Source organism: Grampus griseus (assembly GCF_964374135.1).
Source record: "Grampus griseus genome assembly, chromosome: 5".
NCBI classification, from domain to species: Eukaryota; Metazoa; Chordata; class Mammalia; order Artiodactyla; family Delphinidae; genus Grampus; species Grampus griseus.
The window spans coordinates 78,266,328-78,292,986 of record NC_138998.1 but is presented as its reverse complement, the minus strand read 5'-3'; the positions used below and the strand labels follow the sequence as shown (position 1 = coordinate 78,292,986).

The following is a 26,659-nucleotide window of genomic DNA, read 5'->3' as shown; positions in this document are numbered from 1 at the left end:
TTTCGAGTGTACAACACAGTGATTCAAGATTTTTATAGATTGTACTGTAAAGTTGTTACAAAGCAATGGCTATATTTCCCTGTGCTATACAATATATCCTTGTTGCTTATCTATTTTATACACAGTAGTTTATATCTCTTAATCTCACCCCATCCCTATCTTGCCCCTCTCCGCTCCCCTCTCCCCACTGGTTACCACTAGTTTGTTGTCAGTATCTGCGGATCTGTTTCTGTTTTGTTATATACATTTGTTTGTTTAATTTTTTAGATTCTACATATAAGTGATAACATCAGTCTTTGTCTTTCGCAGTCTGACTTACTTCACTGAGCATAGTACTCTCTAGATCCATCCATGTTGTTGCAAATGGCAGAACTTTATTCATTTTTATGGCTGAGTAATATTCCATTGTATATATACACCACATCTCCTTTATGAATTTTTCTGTTGATGGACACTTTGGTTGCTTCCATGTCTTAGCAAATGTAAATAATGATCCTTTGAACATGGAGGTACACGTATCTTTTCAAATTAGTATTTTTGTTTTCTTTGGATATATATCCACGAGTAGAATTTCTGGATCACATGGTAGTTTCATTTTTTCTTTTTCTTTTTTTTTTTTTTTGAGGAACTTCCATACTGATTTCCAAAGTAGCAGCACCAAGTTACATTCCTACCAACAGCATACAAGGGTTCCCCTTTCTCCACATACTCACCAACATTTATAATTTGTGGTCTTTTTGATGATAGCCACTCTGACAGGTGTGAGTGTGACAGCCACTCTCTCATTGTGGTTTTGATTTGCATTCTCTGATGATTATCTATCTTAAACATCTTTTCATGTGCCTATTGGCCATCTGTATGTATTCTTTGGAAAAGTGTCTATTCAAGTCTTCTGCCCATTTTTTAATCGGGTCATTTTAATCGGGTTTTTAATTTTTTAATCGGGTTTGTTTTTCTGATACTGAGTTGTATGAGTTGTTTGTACACTGTGGATAATAACCCTTTATCAGTCATATTATATGCATATATTTTATTCCATTCAGTAGGTTGTGTTTTCATTTTGTTGATGGTTTCCTTTGCTGTGCAAAAGCTCAAGTTTAATTAGGTCCTATTTGTTCATTTTTACTTTTGTTTCTTTTGCCTTAGGAGACAGATCCATAAAAAATATTGCTACAATTTATGTCCAAGAGTTTTCTGCCTATGTTCTTTACTAGGAGTTTTATGGTCTCCATTCTTACATGTAGGTCTTTAATCCATTTGAGTTTATTTTTGTATACGGTGTGAGGAAAGTTTCTAATATTATTCTTTTACATGTAGCTGTCCAGTATTCCCAGCACCACTTATTGAAGAGACTGTCTTATCTCCACTGTATATTCTTGCATCCTTTGACAAAGAATAATTGAAAATAAGTGCATGGGTTTATTTCTGAGCTCTTTATTCTGTTCAATTGATCTATGTGTCTGTTTTTATGGCAGTACCATGCTGGTTTGATTACTGTAGCTTTGTAGTATAGTCCAAATCCAGGGAGCATGTTACCTCAAGCTTTTTTCTTTTTTCTTAAGATTGCTTTAGTAATTCAGGGTCTTTTGTGGTACATATAAATTTTAGGGTTATTTGTTTTGGTTCTGTTGAAAATGTCATGGATATTTTGACAGGGATTGCATTAAATGTGTAGATTGCTTTGGGTAGTATGGACATGTTAACAATATTCTTCCAAATCAAGAACACAGGATATATTTCCATTTCTTTGTATCATTTTCAAATTCCTTCATCAATGTTTTATAGTTTCAGAGTAGAGGTCTTTGACCTCCTTGGTAAGTTTATTCCTTAGGTATTTTATTATTTTTGATGTGACTTTAAATGGGATTGTTTCCTTGCTTTCACTTTATAATAGTTCATTATTAGTATATAGAAAAGCACATATCCTGTAACTTTCTGAATTAATTTATTGGTTCTAATAGTTTCTTTTGTGGAAATTTTAGGGTTTTCTATATATAGTATCATGTCATTTGCAAATAGTGACAGCTCTACTTCTTCCCTTCCAATTTGGATGTGGCTTTTTGTTTTTTGTTGTCTGATTACTGTGATGAGGACTTCGAACTCTATGTTAAATAGACGTGGCAAGAGTGGGCATTCTTGTCTTATTCCTCATTTTGGAGGAAAAGCTTTCAGCTTTTCAGCATTGAGTATGATGTTAGCTGTGGCTCTGTCATAAGCGGTTTTTATTATGTTGAGATATGTTCCCTCTATATCCACTTGGATGAGAATTTTTATCATGAATGGATGTTGAATTTTGTCAAATGCTTTTTCTGCCTATGTTGAGATGATTATATGATTTTTGCCTTTCCTTTTGTTAATGTGGTGTATCATATTGATTGATGCGAACCATCTTCACATCCCTCAAATAAATCCCACTTGATCATGGTGTATGATCCTTTTTATATATTGTTAGATTGGGTTTGCAGATATTTTGTTGAGGATTTTTGTATATATATTCATGAAAGATATTGGCCTGTTATTTTCTTTTTTTGCAGTGTCTTTATCTAGTTTTGGTATCAGGGTAATTGTGGCCTCATAGAATTATTTTGGGAGTGCTCCATCCTCTTCCATTTTTTGGAAAAATTAAGGCTAGTTTGGTAGAATTCCCTCATGAAGCTGTCTTGTTCTGGATTTCCGTTTGCTGGGAGGGTTTTTTGTTTGTTTTTGTTGTGTTTTGTTTAGGGTTTTTTTGTTTGTTTTGTTTTTTACAGATACAAGACACTAATAGTGATCTGTCTGTTCAGATTGTCTATTTCTTCCTGATTCAGTCTTAGAAGGTTATATGTTTCTAGAAGTTTGTCCATTTCTTCTAGATTGTCCAATTTGTTGTCATATAACTATTCATAGTATTTCCTTATTTTTTGTATCTCTGTGATATTGGTTGTTATTTCTCCTCTTTCATTTCTCATTTTGTTGATTTAGGTCCTCTCTCTTTTCCTCTTGAGGAACCTGGCTAAAGTTTTGTCAACTGTGTTTATCTTTTCAAAAACCAGCCCTTAGTTTCATTGATCTTTTTTATTATTTATTTGGTCTTTTTTATTTATGTCCTCTCTGATCTTTATTATTTCGTGTTTTCTACTGACTTTGGGCTTTGTTTGGTCTTCTTTTTCTAATTACTTTCAATGCAACATTAGGTTGTTTGAGATTTTTTGTTTGTTTCTTGAGGTAGGCCTGTATCACTATAAACTTTCCTCTTAGGACTGCTTTTGCTGCATTCCACCAATGTTGGAAAGTTGTGTTTCCATTTTCATTTGTCTTGAGGTATTTCCTCTTTGATATCTTCACTGACCTATTGGGTTTTTTTAGTAACATGTTGTTTAGTCTCCACATGTTTGTGCTTTTCCCTTTTTTTTCTGTAACTGATTTTTAGTTTCATACAATTGTGGTAGAAAAAAAATGCTTGACACAATTTCTATTTTCTTAAATTTGTTGAGACTTGTGGCCTAGCATGTGATCCATCCTGGATAATGTTCCATGTGCACTTGAAAACAAAGTATATTCTGCTGTTTTTGTCCTGTAGATATCTATTAAGCCCAGCTAGTTTATTGTATCATTTAAGACCAGTGTTGCCTAATTGATATTCTGTCTGGATGATCTGTCCATTGATATAAGTCAGATTTAAAGTCCCCTACTATTATTGTATTATTATCAACTTCTCCCTTTATGTCTGTTAATATTTGATTTATATATTTAGGTGTTCCTGTAATGGGTGCGTATATGTTAACGAGTGTAATATCCTCATCTTTATTGATCCCTTTATCATTACATAAAGCTCTTCTTTATCTTTTGTTATAGGCTTTTTTAAAGTCTATTTTATCTGATATGAGTTTTGCTACCCCTGCTTTTTTTTTTTTTTTAAAGGGGTAATATTTTAATACCATGCTGTGTGTGTGTGTGTGTGTGTGTGTGTGTGTGTATGTGTACACATTTATCTGAATATTTTCAATCAGCTTGACTGAGGTATAATTTACATACAAGAAAATACACATAGTTGCATATAGAGTTGGATGAGTTCAAAAATACATATCCCTAAGTCAGCTCCACACAATCCAGATACAAGACATTTCCTTTTACCTTAGGACCCTCTCCCTGGTTTGAGAAAAGGAGCAATAAAGTATAGACTCTTCAAATAGAGTTTTGTAAGTTTTATCAAGGCTACTGGTTGAGGAAGGAATATTAGGCTCAAGAGCTTGGGCATTGGCGTATGAGAGCCAAAGTTTCAATTAGCTAAACAAAACACTTTACCCCTGCTTTCTTGTCTTGTCTTTCTTATCCAGTCACCCACCCCATGTCTTTTGATTGGACCATTTAGTCCACTGATATTTAAAGTAATTATTGATAGGTTTGTACTTATTATTATTACTTGTTTTCTGGTGGTTTTTGTAGTTTTTCTCTGTTCATTTCTTCTTTTTGCTTCTTCTCTTTTAGTTTGATGATTTTCTTTAGTAGTATGCTTATGTTCCTTTCTTCTCCATTTTTGTGTAACTACTGTAGGTTTTTGATTTGTGGTTACCACGGGATTCATATATGTTGATCTATAACTAAATCTACTTCTTTTAAACTGGTAGTAATTTAAATTCAAACACATTGTAAAAGATCTACCTTTTTTGCTCCCTTCCTCCACATTTTGTGTTTTGATGTCCTATTTTATGTCTTCATGTTTATACCTTCACTACATGTGTAGTTATATTTGCCTTTACAGGTTTTGTCTTTTACCTTTGTACTCGTTTATTTAAGTGGTTGATCCTCAGCCTTTACTATATATTTTCCTTTCCTAGTGGGATTTTTCCTTTACCATAGTTTCTTACTCCTTGTCATAGGCTTTTTTTTAAACTCAGAGAAGACCCTTTAACATTTCTTTTAGTGTAGGTTTAGTACTGATGAACTCTTATTTAGTTTTTGCTTGTCTGAGTTCTTTGTCTCTCCTTCAATTCTAAATGATAATCTTGCTAGGTTACAGATTTTTCCCTTTGAACACTTCGGATATATCATGGCCCTCCCTCTGGCCTGCAAAGTTTCTGCAGAAAAATCAGCTGATAGCTTTATGGTGGTTCCCTTGTATATGACTCTTTATTTTTCTCTTGATGCTTTTAGAATTCATGCTTTATCTTTTTTTTTTTTTTTTTTTTTTTTTTTTTTGCGGCACGCGGGCCTCTCACTGCTGTGGCTTCTCCTGTTGAGGAGCACAGGATCCGGGCGCGCAGGCCCAGCAGCCATGGCCCACGGGCCCAGTTGCCCCGCGGCATGCAGGATCCTCCCAGACCGGGGCATGAACCTGTATCCCCTGCATCTGCAGGTGGACTCAACCACTGCACCACCAGGGAAGCCCCATGCTTTATTTTTAACTTGTGCTATTTTAATTATGATATGTCTTGGTGTGGGTCTGTTTGGGTTCACCTTGTTTGGGACACTCTGTGCTTCCTGTATAGTACCTGGATATGTTTCTTTCTTCAAGTTCGGAAAGTTTCAGCCATAATTTCATCAAATACATTTTGACACCCTTCTCTCTCTTTTCTCCTTCTGGGACCCTTATAATGTAAATGTTGATATCCTTGATGTTGTTCCATAGATCCATTAAACTGTTCTCATTTTTTGTTTTTCTTTTCTTGTTCTGATTGGGTGGTTTCCATTATTCTATCTTCCAGATCACTTATGCGTTCTTCCTTATCACCAATCTCCTATTCATTCTTTCTAATGTGTTTTCATTTCAGCTATTGTCTTCTTCAGTGTTCTGGCCTGTCCTTTTTGATATTTTCTAGTTCCTTGTTAAAATTCTCTCTGTATTCATCTATCCTTTTTTCCTAATTCAGAAATCATACTTATTACTAATGCTTTGAATTCTTTACCTGGTAAATTGTTTATTTCTGTTTAATTGGTTGTTTTTTTCAGGAGTTTTGTCTTGCTCTTTCAATTGAGACAAATTCCTCTGCCTTCTTATTTTGCTTTTGTTTCTTTCTATGAAATTAGATGAAACAGTTACCTATAGTGATCTTGATCTTATGGGGGAGCATCCCTATACAGTCTGTCTGTACCCAGTGGCTTTGGTGGGACAGCTGGATTTGACATGAACACAAGTCACGTTTTCTCAGGGCATGTTGGCAACTCTCACCTTGGTAGAAGGTGGGGCTGGAGATGGAGGCGCTAGGGCCAAAGCCTGTTGTAACGCAGGGCTTCCCCTCTGCTCAGTGACCATCACCGCCCTATTGAGGGTGGTTTCCTATACCACGTTGATGTAGCAGAAGCCCTGAGGGTCAGGTCTGGGCTGGCTCCATTCCTTCCAAGTGTGCACTCTCCCCATTCCCAGCACTGGCACCCTCACCCCAGATGAGAGCAATGCTGCAGCAAGAGGGGCTGGTATAGAGTCCTTGGCATGGATTGGAGCACGGGCCTTGGCACACATCATGGTAGTCTGGCTGAGGCCAGAGATCTGGACTGTCCCTGATGCCCTGCCTGTATAAGCACCAGCAATGGCTGTCCCCACCCTGCTCAGATGCTGCTTTATGTCTGAACCACTTCTGTGTCGCACAGCCAAGCTTTTAAGCGGGGCTGGAGCATTCTCTTAGCTCAGGCTGGTGCACACGCTGAGGCATTCATGGGAAACCAGCCAGCCACCCATGCAATTTTCAGTCTGCCCTCTTTGCCCTGCTTTGTGAGCAAGCAAGCATGCACATGCTCCTTACAAGCAGAGTACAGGCTCCCACAGTCCTCCTGTTACTCCTGCTGTCCCTCTAACCAGCCAAGGGGATTTGTCGTCCCTGTGTCAGACCCCAGGACTGTGGTGCCCAATATGTGACTCAAACTGCTCACTCCCTAGGGAGGATCTCTGCCTGTGTTTAACTCCCTCCTCTTCTGAATCCCCTGGGAGGTTGTGACTTGATCATTTCTCTTCTCTACTTACCCAGTTTCATGTGGATCTTTCTTACAGCCTTGGTTGTGCAAGAGTCTTTCTGTGAGTCTCCAGTTAGTTTTTAATGAGAATTGTTCTACATGTAGATGTATTTTTGATGTACTCTTTGTGTGTGGGGGGGTGAATTCTGTGTTCTACTCCACCATCTTGATCTTCTCCAGACAAAACAGACTATAAAACAAAGACTCTCCAATGAATCTGCTGTCGTCAACAGTGCCCTCCACATTGCTAACTACCACACAGTGGTCAATTCTCTTCTCTCTTCAGTACTTGACTGGTTACTCTCTCCTTCTTGAAACAGTTTCTTCAGTTGAAATCTGTAACACAGCTCTCTTGTTTGATCTTACTTCACTGAACTCAATACAAGTCTTGGACACAATGTTCTACACAGTGAATACTTAGGCGATAATGATCATCATGACATGAAAACATCTTGTATAGTTTTCAGATTTTTATACAAAGACACACACATACACAACAGATAAGTAGTTTATTAACTGTATGGCATGATGATTATTTACCATTCATTAGGTGGAAGTGGATCACCATAATGGTCTTCATCTTTGTGGTCTCCACGTTGAGTAGACTGAAGAGAAGGAGGAAGATGAGGGGTTGGTCTTGCTGTCTCAGGGGTGGCAGAGGTGGAAGAGGTAGAGGAGGTGGAAGGGGAGGCAGGAGAGGCAGGCACACTTTACAGAAATACATTGTAATTTCTGTCTGACTTTTTTTGCTTTTTCATTTCTCTAAAAATGTTTCTGTATGGTACCAGTCCTTCTTCCATCATTTGCTTTAGTTTCAGTGCCCATATCATAGAAGGGTCCGTTTCATAAAAGGAAGTCAAAAGCAGCCTTGAATAATTGAAATTGTTCTCCCAGATCCTCTAATGTCACTTGTATTCTGGCACTGCTTCTTCGACATCCTCATCCGCATGTGTGTGTCACTGGTTAGGGAGCATGCACCTCCATCAAGTCATCTTCTGTTCATCCCTCTGGTGTGCTGTCTTTTAGCTCTTGAATTTCTCCAAGATCCATGTCTTGAAACCCTTCACCCCCCCCCACCACCTTTTCTGTCATGCCCGGAATCTATTTCATGATTTCTTTGATTGACATTGTCATAAATCCTGTAAAGTCATGCATAACATCTAGACACAGTTTTCTCCAGCAGGAATTTATTGTTTGGGGCTTAATGGCTCTCACAGATTTTTTCTGTAACAATGATGGCATCTTCAATGGTGTAATCCTTCCGGACTTTTGTGGTGTTCTATCAGGGTTCTCTTCCATAGCATTGACAATCCTTTCCACAGAGTACCATGTGTAATGAGCCATAAAGGTCGTTATCACCCCCTGATCTACAGGCTAAATTACAGCCATTGTGTTTGGGGCAAGTAGATCACTTTGACACCTTTGGTGTTGAACTCACGGGGTTCTGGGTGGCCAGGGATGTTGTCCAATAGCAAAAGAACTTTAAAAGGCAGTCCCTTACCAGCAAGGAACTTCCTGACTTCAGGGACAACGCATTAATGGAACCAATCCAGAAAAAGGGCCTCTTTTACATCCAGGCCTTCTTTTACAAGCAAAACATTGGCAGCTGGTGATTATCTTTTCCCTTCAAGGCTGGAGGGTTAGCAGCTTTGTAGATAAGGGCAGTTCTGATAAGAACCCAACTGCATTTGCACAGAACAGTGGAGTAAGCCTGTCCCTTCCTGCCTTGAATCCTGGTGCTCGCTTCTCCTCCTTAATAATAAATGCCTTTTGTGGCATTGTTTTCCAGAACAGAATACTTTTTATTTTAACATCTTTATTGGGGTATAATTGCTTTACAATGGTGTGTTAGTTTCTGCCTCACAACAAAGTGAATCAGCTATACATACATACACGTTCCCATATCTCTTCCCTCTTGCGTCTACCTCCCTCCCACCCTCCCTATCCCACCCCTCCAGGCGGTCACAAAGCACCAAGCTGATCTCCCTGTGCTATGCAGCTGCATCCCACTAGCTATCTACCTTACGTTTGGTACTGTATATATGTCCATGCCTCTCTCTTGCTTTGTCACAGCTCACCCTTCCCCCTCCCCATATCCTCAAGTCCATTCTCTAGTATGTCTGTGTCTTTATTCCTGTCTTACCCCTAGGTTCTTCATGACACTTCTTTTTTTTTCTTAGATTCCATATATATGTGTTAGCATACGGTATTTGTCTTTCTCTTTCTGACTCACTTCACTCTGTATGACAGACTCTAGGTCTATCCACCTCATTACAAATAGCTCAATTTCGTTTCTTTTTATGGCTGAGTAATATTCCATTGTATATATGTGCCACATCTTCTTTATCCATTCATCCGATGATGGGCACTTAGGTTGTTTCCATCTCCGGGCTATAGTAAATAGAGCTGCAATGAACATTTTGGTACATGACTCGTTTTGAATTATGGTTTTCTCAGGGTATATGCCCAGTAGTGGGATTGTTGGGTCATATGGTAGTTTTATTTGTAGTTTTTTAAGGAACCTCCATACTGTTCTCCATAGTGGCTGTACCAATTCACATTCCCACCAGCAGTGCAAGAGTGTTCCCTTTTCTGCACACCCTCTCCAGCATTTATTGTTTCTAGATTTTTTGATGATGGCCATTCTAACTGGTGTGAGATGATATCTCATTGTAGTTTTGATTTGCATTTCTCTAATGATTAACGGTGTTGAGCATTCTTTCATGTGTTTGTTGGCAGTCTGTATATCTTCTTTGGAGAAATGTCTATTTAGGTCTTCTGCCCATTTTTGGATTGGGTTGTTTGTTTTTCTGTTATTGAGCTGCATGAGCTGCTTATAAATGTTGGAGATGAATCCTTTGTCAGTTGCTTCATTGGCAAACATTTTCTCCCATTCTCAGGGTTGTCTTTTGGTCTTGTTTATGGTTTCCCTTGCTGTGCAAAGGCTTTGAAGTTTCATTAGGTCCCATTTGTTTATTTTTGTTTTTATTTCCATTTCTCTAGGAGGTGGGTCATAAAGGATCTTGCTGTGATTTATGTTATAGAGTGTTCTGCCTATGGTTTCCTCTAAGAGTTTCATAGTTTCTGGCCTTAAATTTAGGTCTTTAATCCATATTGAGCTTATTTTTGTGTATGGTGTTAGGGAGTGATCTAATCTCATATTTTTACATGTACCTGTCCAGTTTTCCCAGCACTGCTTATTGAAGAGGCTGTCCTTTCTCCACTGTACATTCCTGCCTCCTTTATCAAAGATAAGGTGACCATATGTGTGTGGGTTTATCTCTGGGCTTTCTATCCTGTTCCATTGATCTTTCTGTTTTTATGCCAGTACCATACTGTCTGGATTACTGTAGCTTTGTAGTATAGTCTGAAGTCAGGGAGCCTGATCTTTCCAGCTCCGTTTTTCGTTCTCAAGATTGCTTTGGGTATTCGGAGTCTTTTCTGTTTCCATACAAATTGTGAAATTTTTTGTTTTAGTTCTGTGAAAAATGCCAGTGGTAGTTTCATAGGCATTGCATTGAATCTGTAGATTGCTTTGTGTAGTAGAGTCATTTTCATGATGTTGATTCTTCCAATCCAAGAACATGGTATATCTCTCCATCAATTTGTATCATCTTTAATTTTTTTCATCAGTGTCTTATAATTTTCTGCATACAGGTCTTTTGTCTACTTAGGTAGGTTTATCCCTAGATATTTTCTTCTTCTTGTTGAAATGGTAAATGGGAGTGTTTTCTTGATTTCACTTTCAGATTTTTCATCATTAGTGTATAAGAATGCAAGAGATTTCTGTGCATTAATTTTGTACCCTGCTACTTTACAAAATTCATTGATTAGCTCTAGTAGTTTTCTGGTAGCATCTTTAGGATTCTCTATGTATAGTATCATGTCATCTGCAAACAGTGACAGCTTTACTTCTTCTTTTCCAATTTGGATTCCTTTTATTTCCTTTTTGTCTCTGATTGCTGTGGCTAAAACTTCCAAAATTATGTTGAATAACAGTGGTAAGAGTGGGCAAACTTGTCTTGTTCCTGATCTTAGTGTAAATGCTTTCAGTTTTTCACCATTGAGGACGATGTTGACTGTGGGTTTGTCATATATGGCCTTTATTATGTTGAGGAAATTTCCTTCTATGCCTACTTTCTGCAGGGTTTTTATCATAAATGGGTGTTGAGTTTTGTCAAAAGCTTTCTCTGCATCTTTTGAGATGACCATATGGTTTTTCTCCTTCAATTTGTTAATACGGTGTATCACATTGATTGATATCCGTATATTGAAGAATCCTTGCATTCCTGGAATAAACCCCACTTGATCATGGTGTATGATCCTTTTAATGTGTTGTTGGATTCTCTTTGCTAGTATTTTGTTGAGGATTTTTGCATCTATGTTCATCAGTGATATGGCCCTGTAGTTTTCTTTCTTTTTGACATCCTTGTCTGGTTTTGGTATCAAGGTGATGGTGACCTCGTAGAATGAATTTGGGAGTGTTCCTCCCTCTGCTATATTTTGGAAGTGTTTGAGAAGGGTAGGTGTTAGCTCTTCTCTAAATGTTTGATAGAATTTGCCTGTGAAGCCATCTGACCCTGGGCTTTTGTTTGTTGGAAGGTTTTTAATCAGAGTTTCAATTTCAGTGCTTGTGATTGGTCTGTTCATATTTTCTGTTTCTTCCTGATTCAGTCTTGGCAGGTTGTGCATTTCTAAGAATTTGTCCATTTCTTCCAGGTTGTCCATTTTATTGGCATAGAGTTGCTTGTAGTAATCTCTCATGATCTTTTGTATTTCTGCAGTGTCAGTTGTTACTTCTCCTTTTTCATTTCTAATTCTATTGATTTGAGTCTTCTCCCTTTTTTTCTTGATGAGTCTGGCTAATGGGTGATCTATTTTGTTTATCTTCTCAAAGAACCAGCTTTTAGTTTTATTGATCTTTGCTATCGTTTCCTTCATTTCTTTTTCATTTATTTCTGATATGATTTTTATGATTTCTTTCCTTCTGCTAACTTTGGGTTTTTTTATTCTTCTTTCTTTATTGCTTTAGGTGCAAGGTTAGGTTGCTTATTCGACATGTTTCCTGTTTCTTAAGGTGGGCTTGTATTGCTATAAACTTCCCTCTTAGAACTGCTTTTGCTGCATCCCATAGGTTTTGGGTCATTGTGTCTCCATTGTCATTTGTTTCTAGGTATTTTTTTATTTCCTCTTTGATTTCTTCAGTGATGTCTTGGTTATTAAGTAGGGTATTGTTTAGCCTCCATGTGTTTGTATTTTTTACAGATCTTTTCCTGTAATTGATATCTAGTCTCCTAGCGTTGTGGTCAGAAAAGATACTTGATACAATTTTAATTTTCTTAAATTTACCAAGGCTTGATTTGTGACCCAAGATATGATCTATCCTGGAGAATGTTCCATGAGCACTTGAGAAAAAAGTGTATTCTGTTGTTTTTGGATGGAATGTCCTATAAATATCAATTAAGTCCATATTGTTTAATATATCATTTAAAGCTTGTGTTTCCTTATTTATTTTCATTTTGGATAATCTGTCCATTGGTGAAAGTGGGGTGTTAAAGTCCCCTACTATGAATGTGTTACTGTTGATTTCCCCTTTTATGGCTGTTAGTATTTGCCTTATGTATTGAGGTGCTCCTATGTTGGGTGCATAAATATTTACAATTGTTATATCTTCTTCTTGGATCGATCCCTTGATCATTATGTAGTGTCCTTCTTTGTCTCTTCTAATAGTCTTTATTTTAAAGTCTGTTTTGTCTGATATGAGAATTGCTACTCCAGCTTTCTTTTGGTTTCCATTTGCATGGAATATCTTTTTCCATCCCCTCACTTTCAGTGTGTATGTGTCCCTAGGTCTGAAGTGGGTCTCTTGTAGACAGCATATATATGGGTCTTGTTTTTGTATCCATTCAGCCAATTTGTGTCTTTTGGTGGGAGCATTTAGTCCATTTCCATTTAAGGTAATTATCGATACGTATGTTCCTATTCCCATTTTCTAAGTTGTTTTGGGGTCGTTAATGTAGGTCTTTTCCTTCTCTTGTGTTTCTTGCCTAGAGAAGTTCCTTTAGCATTTGTTGTAAAGCTGCTTTGGTGGTGCTGACTCTCTCAGCTTTTGCTTGTCTGTAAAGGTTTTAATTTCTCCATCAAATCTGAATGAGATCCTTGCTGGGTAGAGTAATCTTGGTTGCAGGTTTTTCTCCTTCATCACTTTAAATATGTCCTGCCAGTCCCTCTGGCTTGCAGAGTTTCTGCTGAAAGATCAGCTGTTAACCTTATGGGGATTCCCTTGTGTGTTATTTGTTGTTTTTCCCTTGCTGCTTTTAATATGCTTTCTTTGTATTTAATTTTTGATAGTTTGATTAATATGTGTCTTGGCGTATTTCTCCTTGGATTTATCGTGTATGGGACTCTCTGTGCTTCCTGGACTTGATTGACTATTTCCTTCCCATATTAGGGAAGTTTTCAACTATAATCTCTTCAAATATTTTCTCAGTCCCTTTCTTTTTCTCTTCTTCTTCTGGGACTCCTATAATTTGAATGTTGGTGGGTTTAATGTTGTCCCAGAGGTCTCTGAGACTGTCCTCAGTTCTTTGCATTCTTTTCTCTTTATTCTGCTCTGTAGTAGTTATTTCCACTATTTTATCTTCCAGGTCACTTATCCGTTCTTCTGCCTCAGTTATTCTGCTATTGATCCCATCTAGAGTATTTTTCATTTCATTTATTGTGTTGTTCATCGTTGTTTATTTCATCTTTAGTTCTTCTAGGTCCTTGTTAAATGTTTCTTGCATTTTTTCTATTCTATTTCCAAGATTTTGGATCATCTTTACTATCATTATTCTGAATTCTTTTTCAGGTAGACTGCCTATTTCCTCTTCATTTGTTAGGTCTGGTGGGTTTTTATCTTGCTCCTTCATCTACGGTGTGTTCTTCTGTCTTCTCATTTTGCTTATCTTACTGTGTTTGGGGTCTCCTTTTTGCAGGCTGCAGGTTCGTAGTTCCTGTTGTTTTTGGTGTCTGTCCCCAGTGGCTAAGGTTGGTTTAGTAGGTTGTGTAGGCTTCCTGGTGGAGGGGACTTGTTTCTGTGTTCTGGTGGATGAGGCTATATCTTGTCTGTCTGGTGGGCAGGTCCACGTCTGTTGGTGTGTTTTGGGGTGTCTGTGGACTTATTATGATTTTAGGCAGCCTCTCTGCTAATGGGTGGGGTTGTGCTCCTGTTTTGCTAGTTGTTTGGTATAGGGTGTCCAGGACTGTAGCTTGCTGGTCGTTGAGTGAAGCTGGGTGCTGGCGTTGAGATGGAGATCTCTGGGAGATTTTTGCCATTTGATATTTGGAGCTGGGAGGTCTCTTGTGGACCAGTGTCCTGAAGTTGGGTCTCCCACCTCAGAGGCACTGACTCCTGGCTGCAGCACCAAGAGCCTTTCATCCACACAGCTCAGAATAAAAGGGAGAAAAAGTAGAGAGAAAGAATTAGTAGAAGTAGGAAGAAAGAAAGAAAGGAAGGAAGGAAGGAAGAAAAAAGAAAGAAGGAAAGAAAGGAGGGAGGGAGGGATGGTGGGAGGAAGGAAGGAAGGAAGGAAAAAAGAAAGAAAGAAGATAGTTATTAAATTAAAAAATAATTTTAAAAAACTAAAAAAAAAAAAAGGACGGATAGAACCTTAGGACAAATGGTGGAAGCAAAGATATACAGACAAAATCTTATACAGAAGCATACACATACACACTCACAAAAAGAGGAAAAGGGGAAAAAAATCATAAATCTTGCTCTCAAAGTCCACCTCCTCAATTTGGGATGATTCGTTGTCTAAAGGAGGGGAAGAAAGAAAGAAAGAAGATAAAGTAAAATAAAATAAAGTTTTTAAAATTAACTATTAAGAAAAAAAAAAAGACGGACGGATAGAACCCTATGACAAATGGTGGAAGCAAAGCTATACAGACAAAATCTCACCCGGAAGCATACACATACACACTCAGAAAAAGAGGAAAAGGGGGAAAAAATCCCAAATCTTGCTCTCAAAGTCCACCTCCTCAATTTGGGATGATTTGTTGTCTATTCAGGTATTCCACAGATGCAGGGTACATCAAGTTGATTGTGGAGCTTTAATCCGCTGCTTCTGAGGCTGCTGGGAGAGATTTCCCTTTCTCTTCTTTGTCCTCACAGCTCCCAGGGGCTCAGCTCTGGCTTTGGCCCCGCCTCTGCATGTAGGTCGCCGGAGGGCGTCTGTTTTTTCGCTCAGACAGGACGGGGTTAAAGGAGCTGCTGATTCGGGGGTTCTGGCTCACTCAGGCCGGGGGGGAGGGCGGGCCACGGAGTGCGGGGCGGGCCTGTGGCGGCAGAGGCCGGCGTGACGTTGCACCAGCCTGAGGCCCGCTGTGCGCTCTCCTGGGGAAGTTGTCCCTGGATCCCAGGAACCTGGCAGTGGCGGGCTGCACAGGCTCCCCGGAAGGGAGGTGTGGATAGTGACCTGTGCTTGCACACAGGCTTCCTGGTGGCGGCAGCAGCAGCCCCAGTGTCTCTTGCCCGTCTCTGGGGTCCGCGCTTTTAGCCGTGGCTCGCGCCTGTCTCTGGAGCTCCTTTAAGCAGGGCTCTTAATCCCCTCTCCTCGCGCACCAGGAAACAAAGAGGGAAGAAAAAGTCTCTTGCCTCTTCGGCAGGTCCAGACTTTTCCCCGGACTCCCTCCCGGGTAGCCGCGGTGCACTAACCCCTTCAGGCTGTGTTCACGCTGCCAACCCCAGTCCTCTCCCTGCGCTCCGACCAAAGCCCGAGCCTCAGCTCGCAGCCCCGCCCGCCCCGGCGGGTGAGCAGACAAGCCTCTCGGGCTGGTGAGTGCTGGTCGGCACCGATCCTCTGTGCGGGAATCTCTCCGCTTTGCCCTCCATACCCCTGTTGCTGTGCTCTCCTCCGCGGCTCCAAAGCTCCCCCACTCCGCCACCCGCAGTCTCCACCCACGAAGGGGCTTCCTAGTGTGTGGAAACCTTTCCTCCTTCACAGCTCCCTCCCCCTGGTGCAGGTCCCATCCCTATTCTTTTGTCTCTGTTTTTTCTTTTTTTCTTTTGCCCTATCCAGGTACGTGGGGAGTTTCTTGCCTTTTGGGAGGTCTGAGGTCTTCTGCCAGCGTTCAGTAGGTGTTCCATAGGAGTTGTTCCACGTGTAGATGTATTTCTGGTGTATCTAGTGGAGCCAAAACCACTGTAGTCACCCAGGTGATCATTGGAAACACTTCCACATGTCTTCAGAACACAGTACTTTTATCTGCATTAAAAACCTGTTCAGGGGCTTCCCTGGTGGCGCAGTGGTTGAGAATCCGCCTGCTGATGCAGGTGATACGGGTTCGTGCCCCGGTCCGGGAGGATCCCACATGCCGTGGAGCGGCTGGGCCCGTCAGTCATGGCCACTGAGCATGCGCGTCCGGAGCCTGTGCTCTGCAACGGGAGAGGCCACAACAGTGAGAGGCCCGCGTACTGAAAAAAAGAAAAAAAAAAAACAAAAAACCCTGTTCAGGCAGATATCCTTTCTCCTCAATGATTTTCTTAGTGGTGTCTGGGAACGTATCTTCTGCCTCTTGGTCAGCAGAAGCTGCTTCTCCTGTTATCTTGCTTTAAGCCAAACCTCCTTCTAAAACTATCAAACCATCCTTTGCTGGCATTAAATTCTCCAGCTTTAGATCCTTCACCATCCTTTTACTTTAAGTTCTCCTATAATGACTTCACTTTTTCTTGAATCATATTACAGTCTATAGGTATGCCTTTCATCCTGCACCCACATGAAAGCTGCATTTTCAACATGCGATAAAAAGGTATTTTGCAAAGATTGCAAGGTTTTCACATCTGCTGGTGTAGCTACAGTGATGGCTTCATGAATTTCTTTGTCTTTTTTCACAATGGTCCTTACGCTGGATTCATTTATCTTGAAATGGTGGGCAACTGCAGCTGCAGACCTCAATTTACGGTGCATATCAAGCAATTCAACTTTTTCTTGTAATGTCACAACTTTTCTCTGCTTCTTGGGAGCACTCCCACCGTCACTAGTGGCACTTCGTATGGCTCCCATAGTGTTACTCAGTGTTTACAGTATTGCACTAAACACAACGAAGAATATACAAGAACTGCTAGAGACCACTTGTTACCATGACATGCAATTTACTGGAGAGATGAACTCATAGATGATTAGTGTCACCCTACATTTTAAGTGGATACTAGCAACACTTGAGCTCACAGCAGAAGCAATAAAAGGTAGTCATGAAATTATTACAGTAGTATAGTATCTACTACAGTTACTTTTATGCAGTTATGATTTAACACTGGATCTTTACGTTTGTTTACATTTCTTTTGACTTTGAATAACACCATGTTTGGTCTGTAAGTGTTTATGTGCATAAGTTTTGATAAATTTTAAGTTTTTATAGATTTTGTGTATTTTATGGTAGTAAATGATAAAATAGACTAATATCTACATATATTTTATGCATTCATGACATACCTAACTTTTTCAATATTTCTGGGCTATGTGGTTTGTCTGCAAGTTTTTAAAAATTGTCAAAAATCTCCCCAAATTTTTCTAATATATTTATTGAAAAAAAATCTATGTATAAGTGGATCCATGCAGTTCAAACCTATGTTGTTCAAGGGCAAACTGTACTTTTAAACTGCTGCTACTTCCTGTTGATTCATTAGTTTGGATTTTCATAGAGCTATTATATATATTTGCCATCAGATTTATTTTCAGGAAACTCGGATGCTCTGTTACAACCACAATAATTGGATGTGGTTCCAAATTTTACTCATAATTTTCATATTTTTATTAATTTCAAGTCTTGGCTTAGTGCTTTATCACTTATTTAAGCGTTTTATCATTTATTTGTGTTTTTATGGAAAAAATAATATAAAAATTATGTGATGAAAAAGTAATGAAAGTGTGATTTTAAAATCACAGAGATCAGAATTTTTGATACTTTTAAGTTAAAAAGTATCCCGCTATATCTGAAAATGGAACTGATGAACAAAATCTTATGTATAATTTTGGCAGGATTTTTGATGATCAAAAGTAAGAAAATACAGTGCATGTTTAAACAGAAACACATACACTCTTCCACAAGGAACCATATTCAAAAATCTTGATGTGTAGGATTTCAAGCCCAAAGTAAAGCTCTCTTCACTTTGAGATAATTGCCATTTAATGCCCCTTAGTTCCCCTATAACAACAAAACATACTAAATATTTCAGTCGTTTACTACACAGGACAATTTTCTATTGCCCAGGCAGTCATTTAAAACAGCAAATTAGCTCATGTGGAACAGTAGGAGTTGGGGGTTTTGCTTGCATATACACATGACAGAACCTTTCAAAAACTCAAAAAAAAAAATGTTTAAAGTCTCCAAAACTTTTGATTAAAATGGATACACCTAGAATATGTTTCATGTTTGTTCAGTGGTTAACTTATGCATGGGAATATCATAGGTGCACCCTGGTTTGGACTTTCTCAAACCGTCCTAGCATGGCCATAGAGAAAATTCTTTCTGACTGATATTCAGATCTGTGGCCTAGATTTGGTAGTGGGAAAAAAATACAAAGGTAAGAAATGACACTCACTGGTGTGTTATTTCAGGCACTGTTGGAAAAGAAGAATAAGGGCCCCGAAGCAAAGAAACCATTGCGTTTTCTTCAAAGAAAGCCAATACCTCAACCTCGACTTCCAACTCCAACTTTGGAGATGAATTCCAATGTAAGTTTGAAGGTTCTTTTATGTGAAAAGCTAAATTCAGTATTGCTGTTTATTCTTCAGATAGTTTGGGTTAAAAACAAACCTAATGTAAGTGTTCATTTCCCAAGATCTGACTTACGTTGCCTTTATCCTTATGTTTCAAATGCACACACAAAAACAAGCAAAATGAAATGAAATCTAAAGTCAATCCTTTTCAAGAATAAAAACACAAAGAAGAAAATCTTCCCAAGAAAAACTGGCATCAGAAGGTAATTCTGATGTACATCAAATTAAAAAAATAGAAGATCGAATTATGATCATTTACTGTAACTGTCTTCCCACATGAGGAAGTGGCTGACGACAGCTGGAATTAGAGAGGAATGCAATACCAGAGGTGACATCAAGACTGACTCAGAGAGTTCACCCTGACCAGGGCCGTACCTCACCTTTGCAGGGCCCCAGACTCAGTTTGGTCAACATTCCATAGTTGGTTTGGATTTAAAGGACTGACTCAGACTAAACCTGCAAGAAACTGCTGGAGATGCCACAACGCAAATTTGTTACTTTACGGAGAGAAATATAACTGCCTGGTATATCAGGATATTGCTCTTGGGAGGTCAGCTTGTTATCTCCCAATACAGGGCAGTTCTCACAAGAAGCCAAATTGTACAGAAGGTTGTTGTGCTTTGTCAGAGGGAGGGGAGTTGATGGGAGATCTCACTAGCACCTCTGATGGCTCTGATGTCTCTGGAGGGACTGGAATGCTCCCGCTGACTGGACACGATGTGCTTCTGGGCAGTGTCCCCTTTTCTAGACTTTGTGCCGACCACTGCCTGTGGTTAACACGTTGTCATTCACGAGTGTTAATGCCATCGATTCCACTGTTGATTACTTTTGCATTCAGAGGGGCTTTAAGTAAATTTGCAGACTCTGATCTTTCTGCTTTTGACATACACTTATTTAAGGTGATTTTTATAGATAGCTGATCTTATCCATTATATTCTTATTTTACCAATTTAGCTAAATTCTTGTGAAAAGCACCTCATTTTCGACTCTGATATAGACCAGCTGTATTCTTTGTCTACGCATGATCAAACATGAAAATACTATTGCAAAAGGGATTTATTAGCAATACTTCTTCAAGAAAGATTTTGCTGGAAAGGAATATAGAAAAAATGAAAATGGCTTAATTTGTAAGGATACCATGACAGTGGGTGAATTTTTTGCTTCTGATGTAATTTATTAATGATAACTTATTTATAATGAAAAATAACAATGCATTTTAACAATACAGTAAGTAACATTTAAAGTTCTATATATTCAAAGAGGGATGATGTTTTATTCTCTTTAAATCCTTCTGGCATCTAGCTTTTTGCTCGATATAAATCTTTTGCTTGATATAAATCTTCAAAAAAGTATTTGATGCTGACTGCTACTGTCCTCAAGCTGCTTGGTTCTCCCTTTGTTCTTTTAGGAAGAAGAAGATATAGAAATGGCTGTGATCTACCTTCAAAAGTTACTCCGGGGCAGAGTCGTTCAGAACATGGTGTGTAGGGTACAACCACTGGCCCTGTTCTTCTCCTTTGAGAATAGATTTACAGAACGCATATGTGCTTGGTTCCTTGGGGTGAATTGCCTCTTGCACCCTGCTGTGCTATGGTACTGTGCTCTTGAGTTGCCATAGTTTGCCCGAGTGGCACAGTAACAAGGCAAGAAAGGACCACCTGCTGTTTGCTGTAGTGTACCCAAGGCAGTGTGAAGCTAATGTCTTCCTTGGAATTGATAAATCCAGCAATTTTCATACCTAAATTTTGACCCTAAACATCACAAGCAGATTCTCTAATTTTCCACAAAGTTGTAATACAATTATCTGCGTTTGTATATAGCTATCAATACCTGAATAATAAATGAAATAGCTAAGTAATAACTACAGTTTTGAATTCTTACCACATGCTCACATTATATATTCTTTGCTCTACATATATCAGCTCTTTTTCTTTTTTTGTATCAATTACCCATTTTACAGGCGAGTAATATGAGTCTGAGGGGGATTATGTTAACTGCCAAATTCAACTCCGGTCTTCCTGACTAAAAGCTTTAGCCAGATTATTTGTGGCACTAGAGCAAGCTCACGCTTCAGTTTAAAAATGGACTGATATAAAGCCTCAGCTGAAACAGTTTTTCTCCCCAGACAGCTGTAACTCTTAAGAGACTCAGTTATGGTAAGTTCAGGGAGGCTGGATGAGCAACCTGTGTTCAGCATTATTCTCTATTCTCCTGCCAGTACTTCCCCGGGAGAAACACAGCAGTTAAGTTCAGACAGCAGATCCTGTATTCCAGATGAGGGGCAAATCTCTCGGAAAAGAAAATATGACCATGAAAAATACCACCCCCAGGCTTCTTAGGGAAGGAGCAGAGGAAATGAGGAGAAGGCTCTAGTTTCTTAACATGACCCTATAGTTGTCACCTTGTCTTTGAGAGGCATTTTAAGAAACTGAGTCGATAACTAACTAACCTGTAGCTAAGCTCCTTCTCTGCCTGAGCAGCTGAAGGTGCAGAGAAGAGGGCTGACCGCTAGCTCTGTGGCACACACCTGCTGTGTGGCCCTGAAAGGCAGAACAGAACCCTCTGTTGACAAGTGCCTCACAAGTCACTGTCTGCGAGGCCTCGTGCCTGGCACAACGGATGCTGATTTGAAAGGCTCTCTGATCTGACTTGACACAGATGTTTGAAGGAAAAGAGAAGCGACTGGAGTTGATCCAGGAGCTGCGCACCAGCCACGCACTGCAAGAAGAGGACAGGCTGGTGAAGAAAGCCGAGAAGCAGGTGACCCTGGCCTTGCAGCGACAGAGGAACCTGCACGAGCACAAGGTTCTTTCCTTTCCTTTCCTTTTCTTGTCCCATTTTCGCCCTTGGTTTTTATCATTATACAAGCAACATTATAGTAACAATAAATGACGTGATGAAAAAGAAACACCCCCCCACAAGCCCAGCATTTTTCATCAATGGTGCTGCAGTCCAGAATTTGAGTGGGCTGTGCCCTCCCTGAATTGAGTCTGCTCTTAGTTTTTCATTTGCAAAACGAAAAGAAAAAACCCCCACAATTTTGAAAGGTTTTCTCTTCCTATCTTTCTTAAATATTTGGTGACTCTAATATATTTCAGCGGGAGCTTAGCAGAATGAATAAGTAATTAAAGCAATAAGAAAAAAGTGAGAAATGAGATTTTAAAAACTATCCACACTCATTTATGAGTTTTGGAGCTGTACATAGCTCATACTCCTTAAACTGCATATTAAATATGTTAATATGATATTCTGTGACTTTCACCGGGTCGTCTGAGCTCTGTGTGACTGACAATAGCTGCTAATTGCAGCTCTAACCTGACAACTGTAAATGTGTTTCCTACTTTCTTCTGGCATTTGTCTATAGACACATAGTATTTAATGTTGTTGACTACAGTGTAGATACACTTTTACCATCTGTCCCACTTATCTGTGAGTCAAAATGAAAAAGAACCAATTTGCACAGAGTTTAGTGTTACAAGAAAGTAAACTTGGGACTTCCCTGGCGGTGCAGTGGTTAAGACTCCGCACTTCCAATGCAGGGGGGCGTGGGTTCGATCCCTGGTTGGGGAACTAAGATCCCACATGCCGCGCAGTACGGCCAAACAAAAAGAAAGTAAACTTACAGCGAAGCTGTTACCTTTAGTAACAGTTAAGTTAACAAACAGTAAAGTTTGTTACCTTTAGTAACAAACGTAACTCTTGTGCTGTGAATTAGGCACAAACATTAAGCAGCCTGGAAACGAGCACCACTTTATTCCTTTTACATGACAGCAGGACTGGGGATGGTCTCTGAGTGATGGGAGCTGGTTTGCAGGGAGGGAGGAAGAAAGCCACAGACTGTGAGACCCAGCAGAGGAACCAGAGAAAGAAGAGGAGAATGCAGACACTGGAGTCTCTAAATCTGGGCATCCTGGAGCCCTGGGAATGATGGAGACGGGCTGCACTTCTGTTCAGATAGGGAGCAGAATGCCCTGGCAGAAGAATACCCAGGACCTGGACGGAAAAATGCCCTCCTTGGCCCCTTCTGGTTTCTGATTATAGACTTTAGCAGCTACAGCTAAGACAATCCAGGATTTTCAACCCATCTACCTCATTTAGTGGATAAATACTTGATAGACATCATGACAGCTAAGAGCTAAGGGAGGAATTAATGGGAAGAACTGTCACATAGCCACAAACTCACCCTGCTTGCCTTCAGCTGTTCCTGGATACACCAGTAAGATGCAGGCATCTGGTGGAGTGGGCACCCCACGGGTACCTACAGCAATGCCGATCCTCTCATTTTCTCCTTCTCTCATATTGAGGGAGAACCGTCAGTGTGAGAGCAGCAAGTGCCTGGGAGAAGAGCCTTTTCCCCTTATCCCTGAGGATAGGAGCAGGAGCACAGTACAATCTTCTCAAACACTTTTGTTCCCCCGGTGCCAAAGCCAGCACAGAGAGATCCATAAATAGATACTGTGGCTTACTCCTGGCCAAGAACTCTAGGCCCCTAGCCCTTATTTTACCTCAGTGATTACACAGACATGTAGGCTTGTTTCCTGCTCTGTTTCAAAGATAGTTCTTACTGACTTTGAAATTATTTAAATGAATAAACAGTACTAAGGTTTTCTACTTTCATGTTACCGAAGATCTTAAAATTCCCCAAACTTGTGTTAAAGGACAAAGCATTGAAAAATTAAAAGGTATCATGAGTGAATTTTTAAGCGGTTCTATTTTTTTGAACTCCAACATTATCTTTTAATAAAAACCTTGACATTTCCCTTCACGTCTGGGGAGACCCAAGCACTTTACCTTCTGGATAAAATTGAAAGGAAAAAAAAATTCTGTGTGGACACTAACAAATGTTTTGCTAAATCCCCTTTATAATTTGAAGACGATCATCCGTCAGTGACTGACTGAGCAATCTACTTTCTCAAGTCTAAGTTTGTATCATAAGTTTTCCTAGTAAAACCCTTGGGATGCGGCCAGTCTGGAGATAATATTCCTAATAAAAACTAAGTGCATTCTGAAAGTGAAGTGACTGTCAAGGATAATCCAGCATCCCTCCTCATAAATCACCATTCTTAGTGGAATTTGTATCCTCATAGTTACATTATTATTTTTAAGGTGTCACTGATTGAAAACCATTTGGCTGGACTGGAAGGATGGGTGCTGGCAGACATGTTTGACTTCCTGTCCAAAGAGCTGGTGAGACTGCAGGAGGAGAGGAGGGTCCACGCCCTGGTCATGTTGGCCGAGAGGCAGCGCAGGATGCGTGAAGCCGAAGAGAGTGGCCGGCGCCAGGTGGAAGAGAGGCGCCTGCAGGAGGAGGACCAGATATTTAAGGAGGCAAGTGGGGACGTTGCCAGGAAACTCATGATATGAAATGACTTTCGTTTTTTGTTTTTCATTGTCTTCAACAAATAATGTATTGAGTTCCTATGGTATGCCCAGCACTGTGCAAAGGCACTGGGGCTACTTTGGAGGGAAAAACCAGGTGTGGCCCCTTCTCTCCTGGTGCTTAAATCCTATATAACATGCGAATAAGTGTAGGATCAGAAAATGTGTTAAGTTTCATGAAGGAAACAAATGGGGCCCGGTGACATATTTTGAAGAAGTCACTCTGCTTTGCTGTGTGAACAGGTTGTAGGGGAGGACAGGGTGGAAACAAGGAGACCTGGAAGGAGACTGATGAAGTAACTCAGGCCAGAGTGAGAAATGGGGTAAAGTCAAGTATGATGTCCAGTTTCCGGTGTCAGTGAGTGGGGAGGTGACGGTTCTATTTACTGAGGCGGGAAAGCTGAGGGTGTAATAGGTTTAGGGGCAGGAGTGGAATGAATGATTTATATTAAGTTTGAGACATCTTAGTGGAGGTGGCATTTCAGCAGATGGATATACAAGATAGAGTTTCGAAGAGAGATTTTGACTAAAGATACAATCTTGGGAATTAGGAATGCCAGGCTGGTAAATTCGAATTCTGACCAAGACCCAATAGATGTGAAATTCCAAAGTGACCAAGATGCAAACTCAGAGGAAATCTGAGGAACCAGTAATACCTCAAAGCACTCTCACCCTCATCAAGTATACAAAAGCTCAAGTGTTAAAATGGGAGGGGATTTGTGAGGAAGATTTCTTTAAAGGGAGCTGTGCTGTGACTAATTCCCCCAAAAATCACACCCAGAGGTGGCGACGAGTACTTCCCCTTTCTTGGAGAGCTTGATGTGTATTCTTTCAGTTAAGGCATCTCACCCCCGGAATGGAGAGGAGGAAGCTGGGCAGGCTGAGGGGAGGTGGGCACAGAAGAGGCTGCATGGGCGGCCAGCACACCCAGAATATGCTAAGGCAAAGGCTGTGTGAGTTTCCCTTGTGCGGATGCGGGCCACATGGGAAAGGCAGAAAGAGCCAACCTGGAACTTAAAAAAATTCCTATCTAAGAGGCTGTCTGAATTGTATTAATATATGTGGATAGTTTTGAGCTCCTCAAGTAAAAAAAAAAAAAAAAAATGTTATGTCAAGTTGGGGTCTTCTTATTTGATCTGGGATTCAAAGGATTTACCCAATTCCCATGGAATTAGGATTGACCCCTGAATAGTATTTGGTATGTGTTTTTTCAGATAAGAAATTGATTAAAATTAAACAGACTTCCCATCCTCTATACAGCTTTAAAAAGTTTGGGTTAAAGCTTTTTAACTATAGTGTCATACAGCCTATAATAATAATTCATATTCTAGCTTCCTACCATCCTAACACATTTTTCCTTAAAAAGAGTTACTGAGGGCTTCCCTGGCGGTCCAGTGGTTGAGAGTCCGCCTGCCGATGCAGGGGACACGGGTTCGTGCCCCGGTCGGGAAAGATCCCACATGCCGCGGAGCGGCTAGGCCCGTGAGCCATGGCTGCTGAGCCTGCGCGTCCGGAGCCTGTGCTTCGCAACGGGAGAGGCCCCAACAGTGAGAGGCCTGCGTACTGCAAAAAAAAAAAGTTGCTGAAATGTAGAAATTTTTAGCAAACCAGAATTTACTATCCTCTACCTAATATCACTAAGGAAAAACCAGCTGGGATGGGAAGAACCAGTTGGGAGTGAGAATAAAAGGAAAGAGACAGAGGAACCACTATACTCAGAAACACGGAAAGGAAGAAGCTGGTGAGAGGCTTCTAGGAAGGTATCTCTTAAGTGGGAATGATCCCAGGAAATGTCAGCATGTCTAGGAGGGGCAAGAAAGGGTTAAGATGACCCTTCCAGCCTGATTTAAGGAACATTTATGTAAAAAATGTATCCATCTCTGGACCCCAGCATCATTTAAATTCCCTATCTCCCATCATATGACCCTCTTAAAGATAAATATGCTTGCACATAAATATACCAAAACCAAGAAATGTACACGAGTAAATTTCCAGAAAAAAAATGTAGATACTGAGAAACATAGATACAGAAAGTCATAGACTCATATTTTAAACACATACACACTTTTGCACATCTATAAGTTAAGATACACTCACAAACATAAGCCCACATGCACAATATTAGCAGAGATGGGAGGTACACACATATAGCCACCCATACGTTTCCTTATTCACTTACGCACCTACAAGCACAAATGTGTCCAGAAACATACACATTTATAAAGATATATGTAAACACACAAGTGCGTGTATTACTAGAGGTGAACCAAATTAAACTTTCCACCTCTGAACTATTACAAGACTCAACTGTCTAATCGTTCCATCTAGGTGTGACTTGTTTCCTGAATAAGTCTGTGGTCTCCATGGGAGCAGGCACATGCCTTCCACAGCACCAGCATAGCCCTCTGTACATAACACACTTTAAGAAAATATATTTTGGTTGGTTGGTTGGTTGTTCGGTTGAACTGTGTTAAACTGGTCATTGGGTCTCTCCCATAAGGAAGGCATAGGGATTCAAGGTTATGGACTTGGTGTTTTACAGGTAGCTATTCAGTAAACATTTCATATTCAGAGTCCTGCTGCAGTGCCAG

General features: G+C 40.0%; 1 protein-coding gene across 1 annotated transcript in view; it reads left to right on the top strand.

Moving 5' to 3' along the window:
* Window positions 1-26,659, top strand: part of CFAP91 (cilia and flagella associated protein 91) — a 145,398-nt gene that overhangs the window by 77,558 nt on the left and 41,181 nt on the right. The window contains exons 11-14 of the mRNA XM_082655585.1: window positions 18,528-18,644; window positions 20,098-20,169; window positions 21,348-21,494; window positions 23,796-24,017. Of these exons, the coding sequence (XP_082511711.1) occupies window positions 18,528-18,644; window positions 20,098-20,169; window positions 21,348-21,494; window positions 23,796-24,017 (558 nt within the window). The remainder of the gene's footprint in view (window positions 1-18,527; window positions 18,645-20,097; window positions 20,170-21,347; window positions 21,495-23,795; window positions 24,018-26,659) is intronic.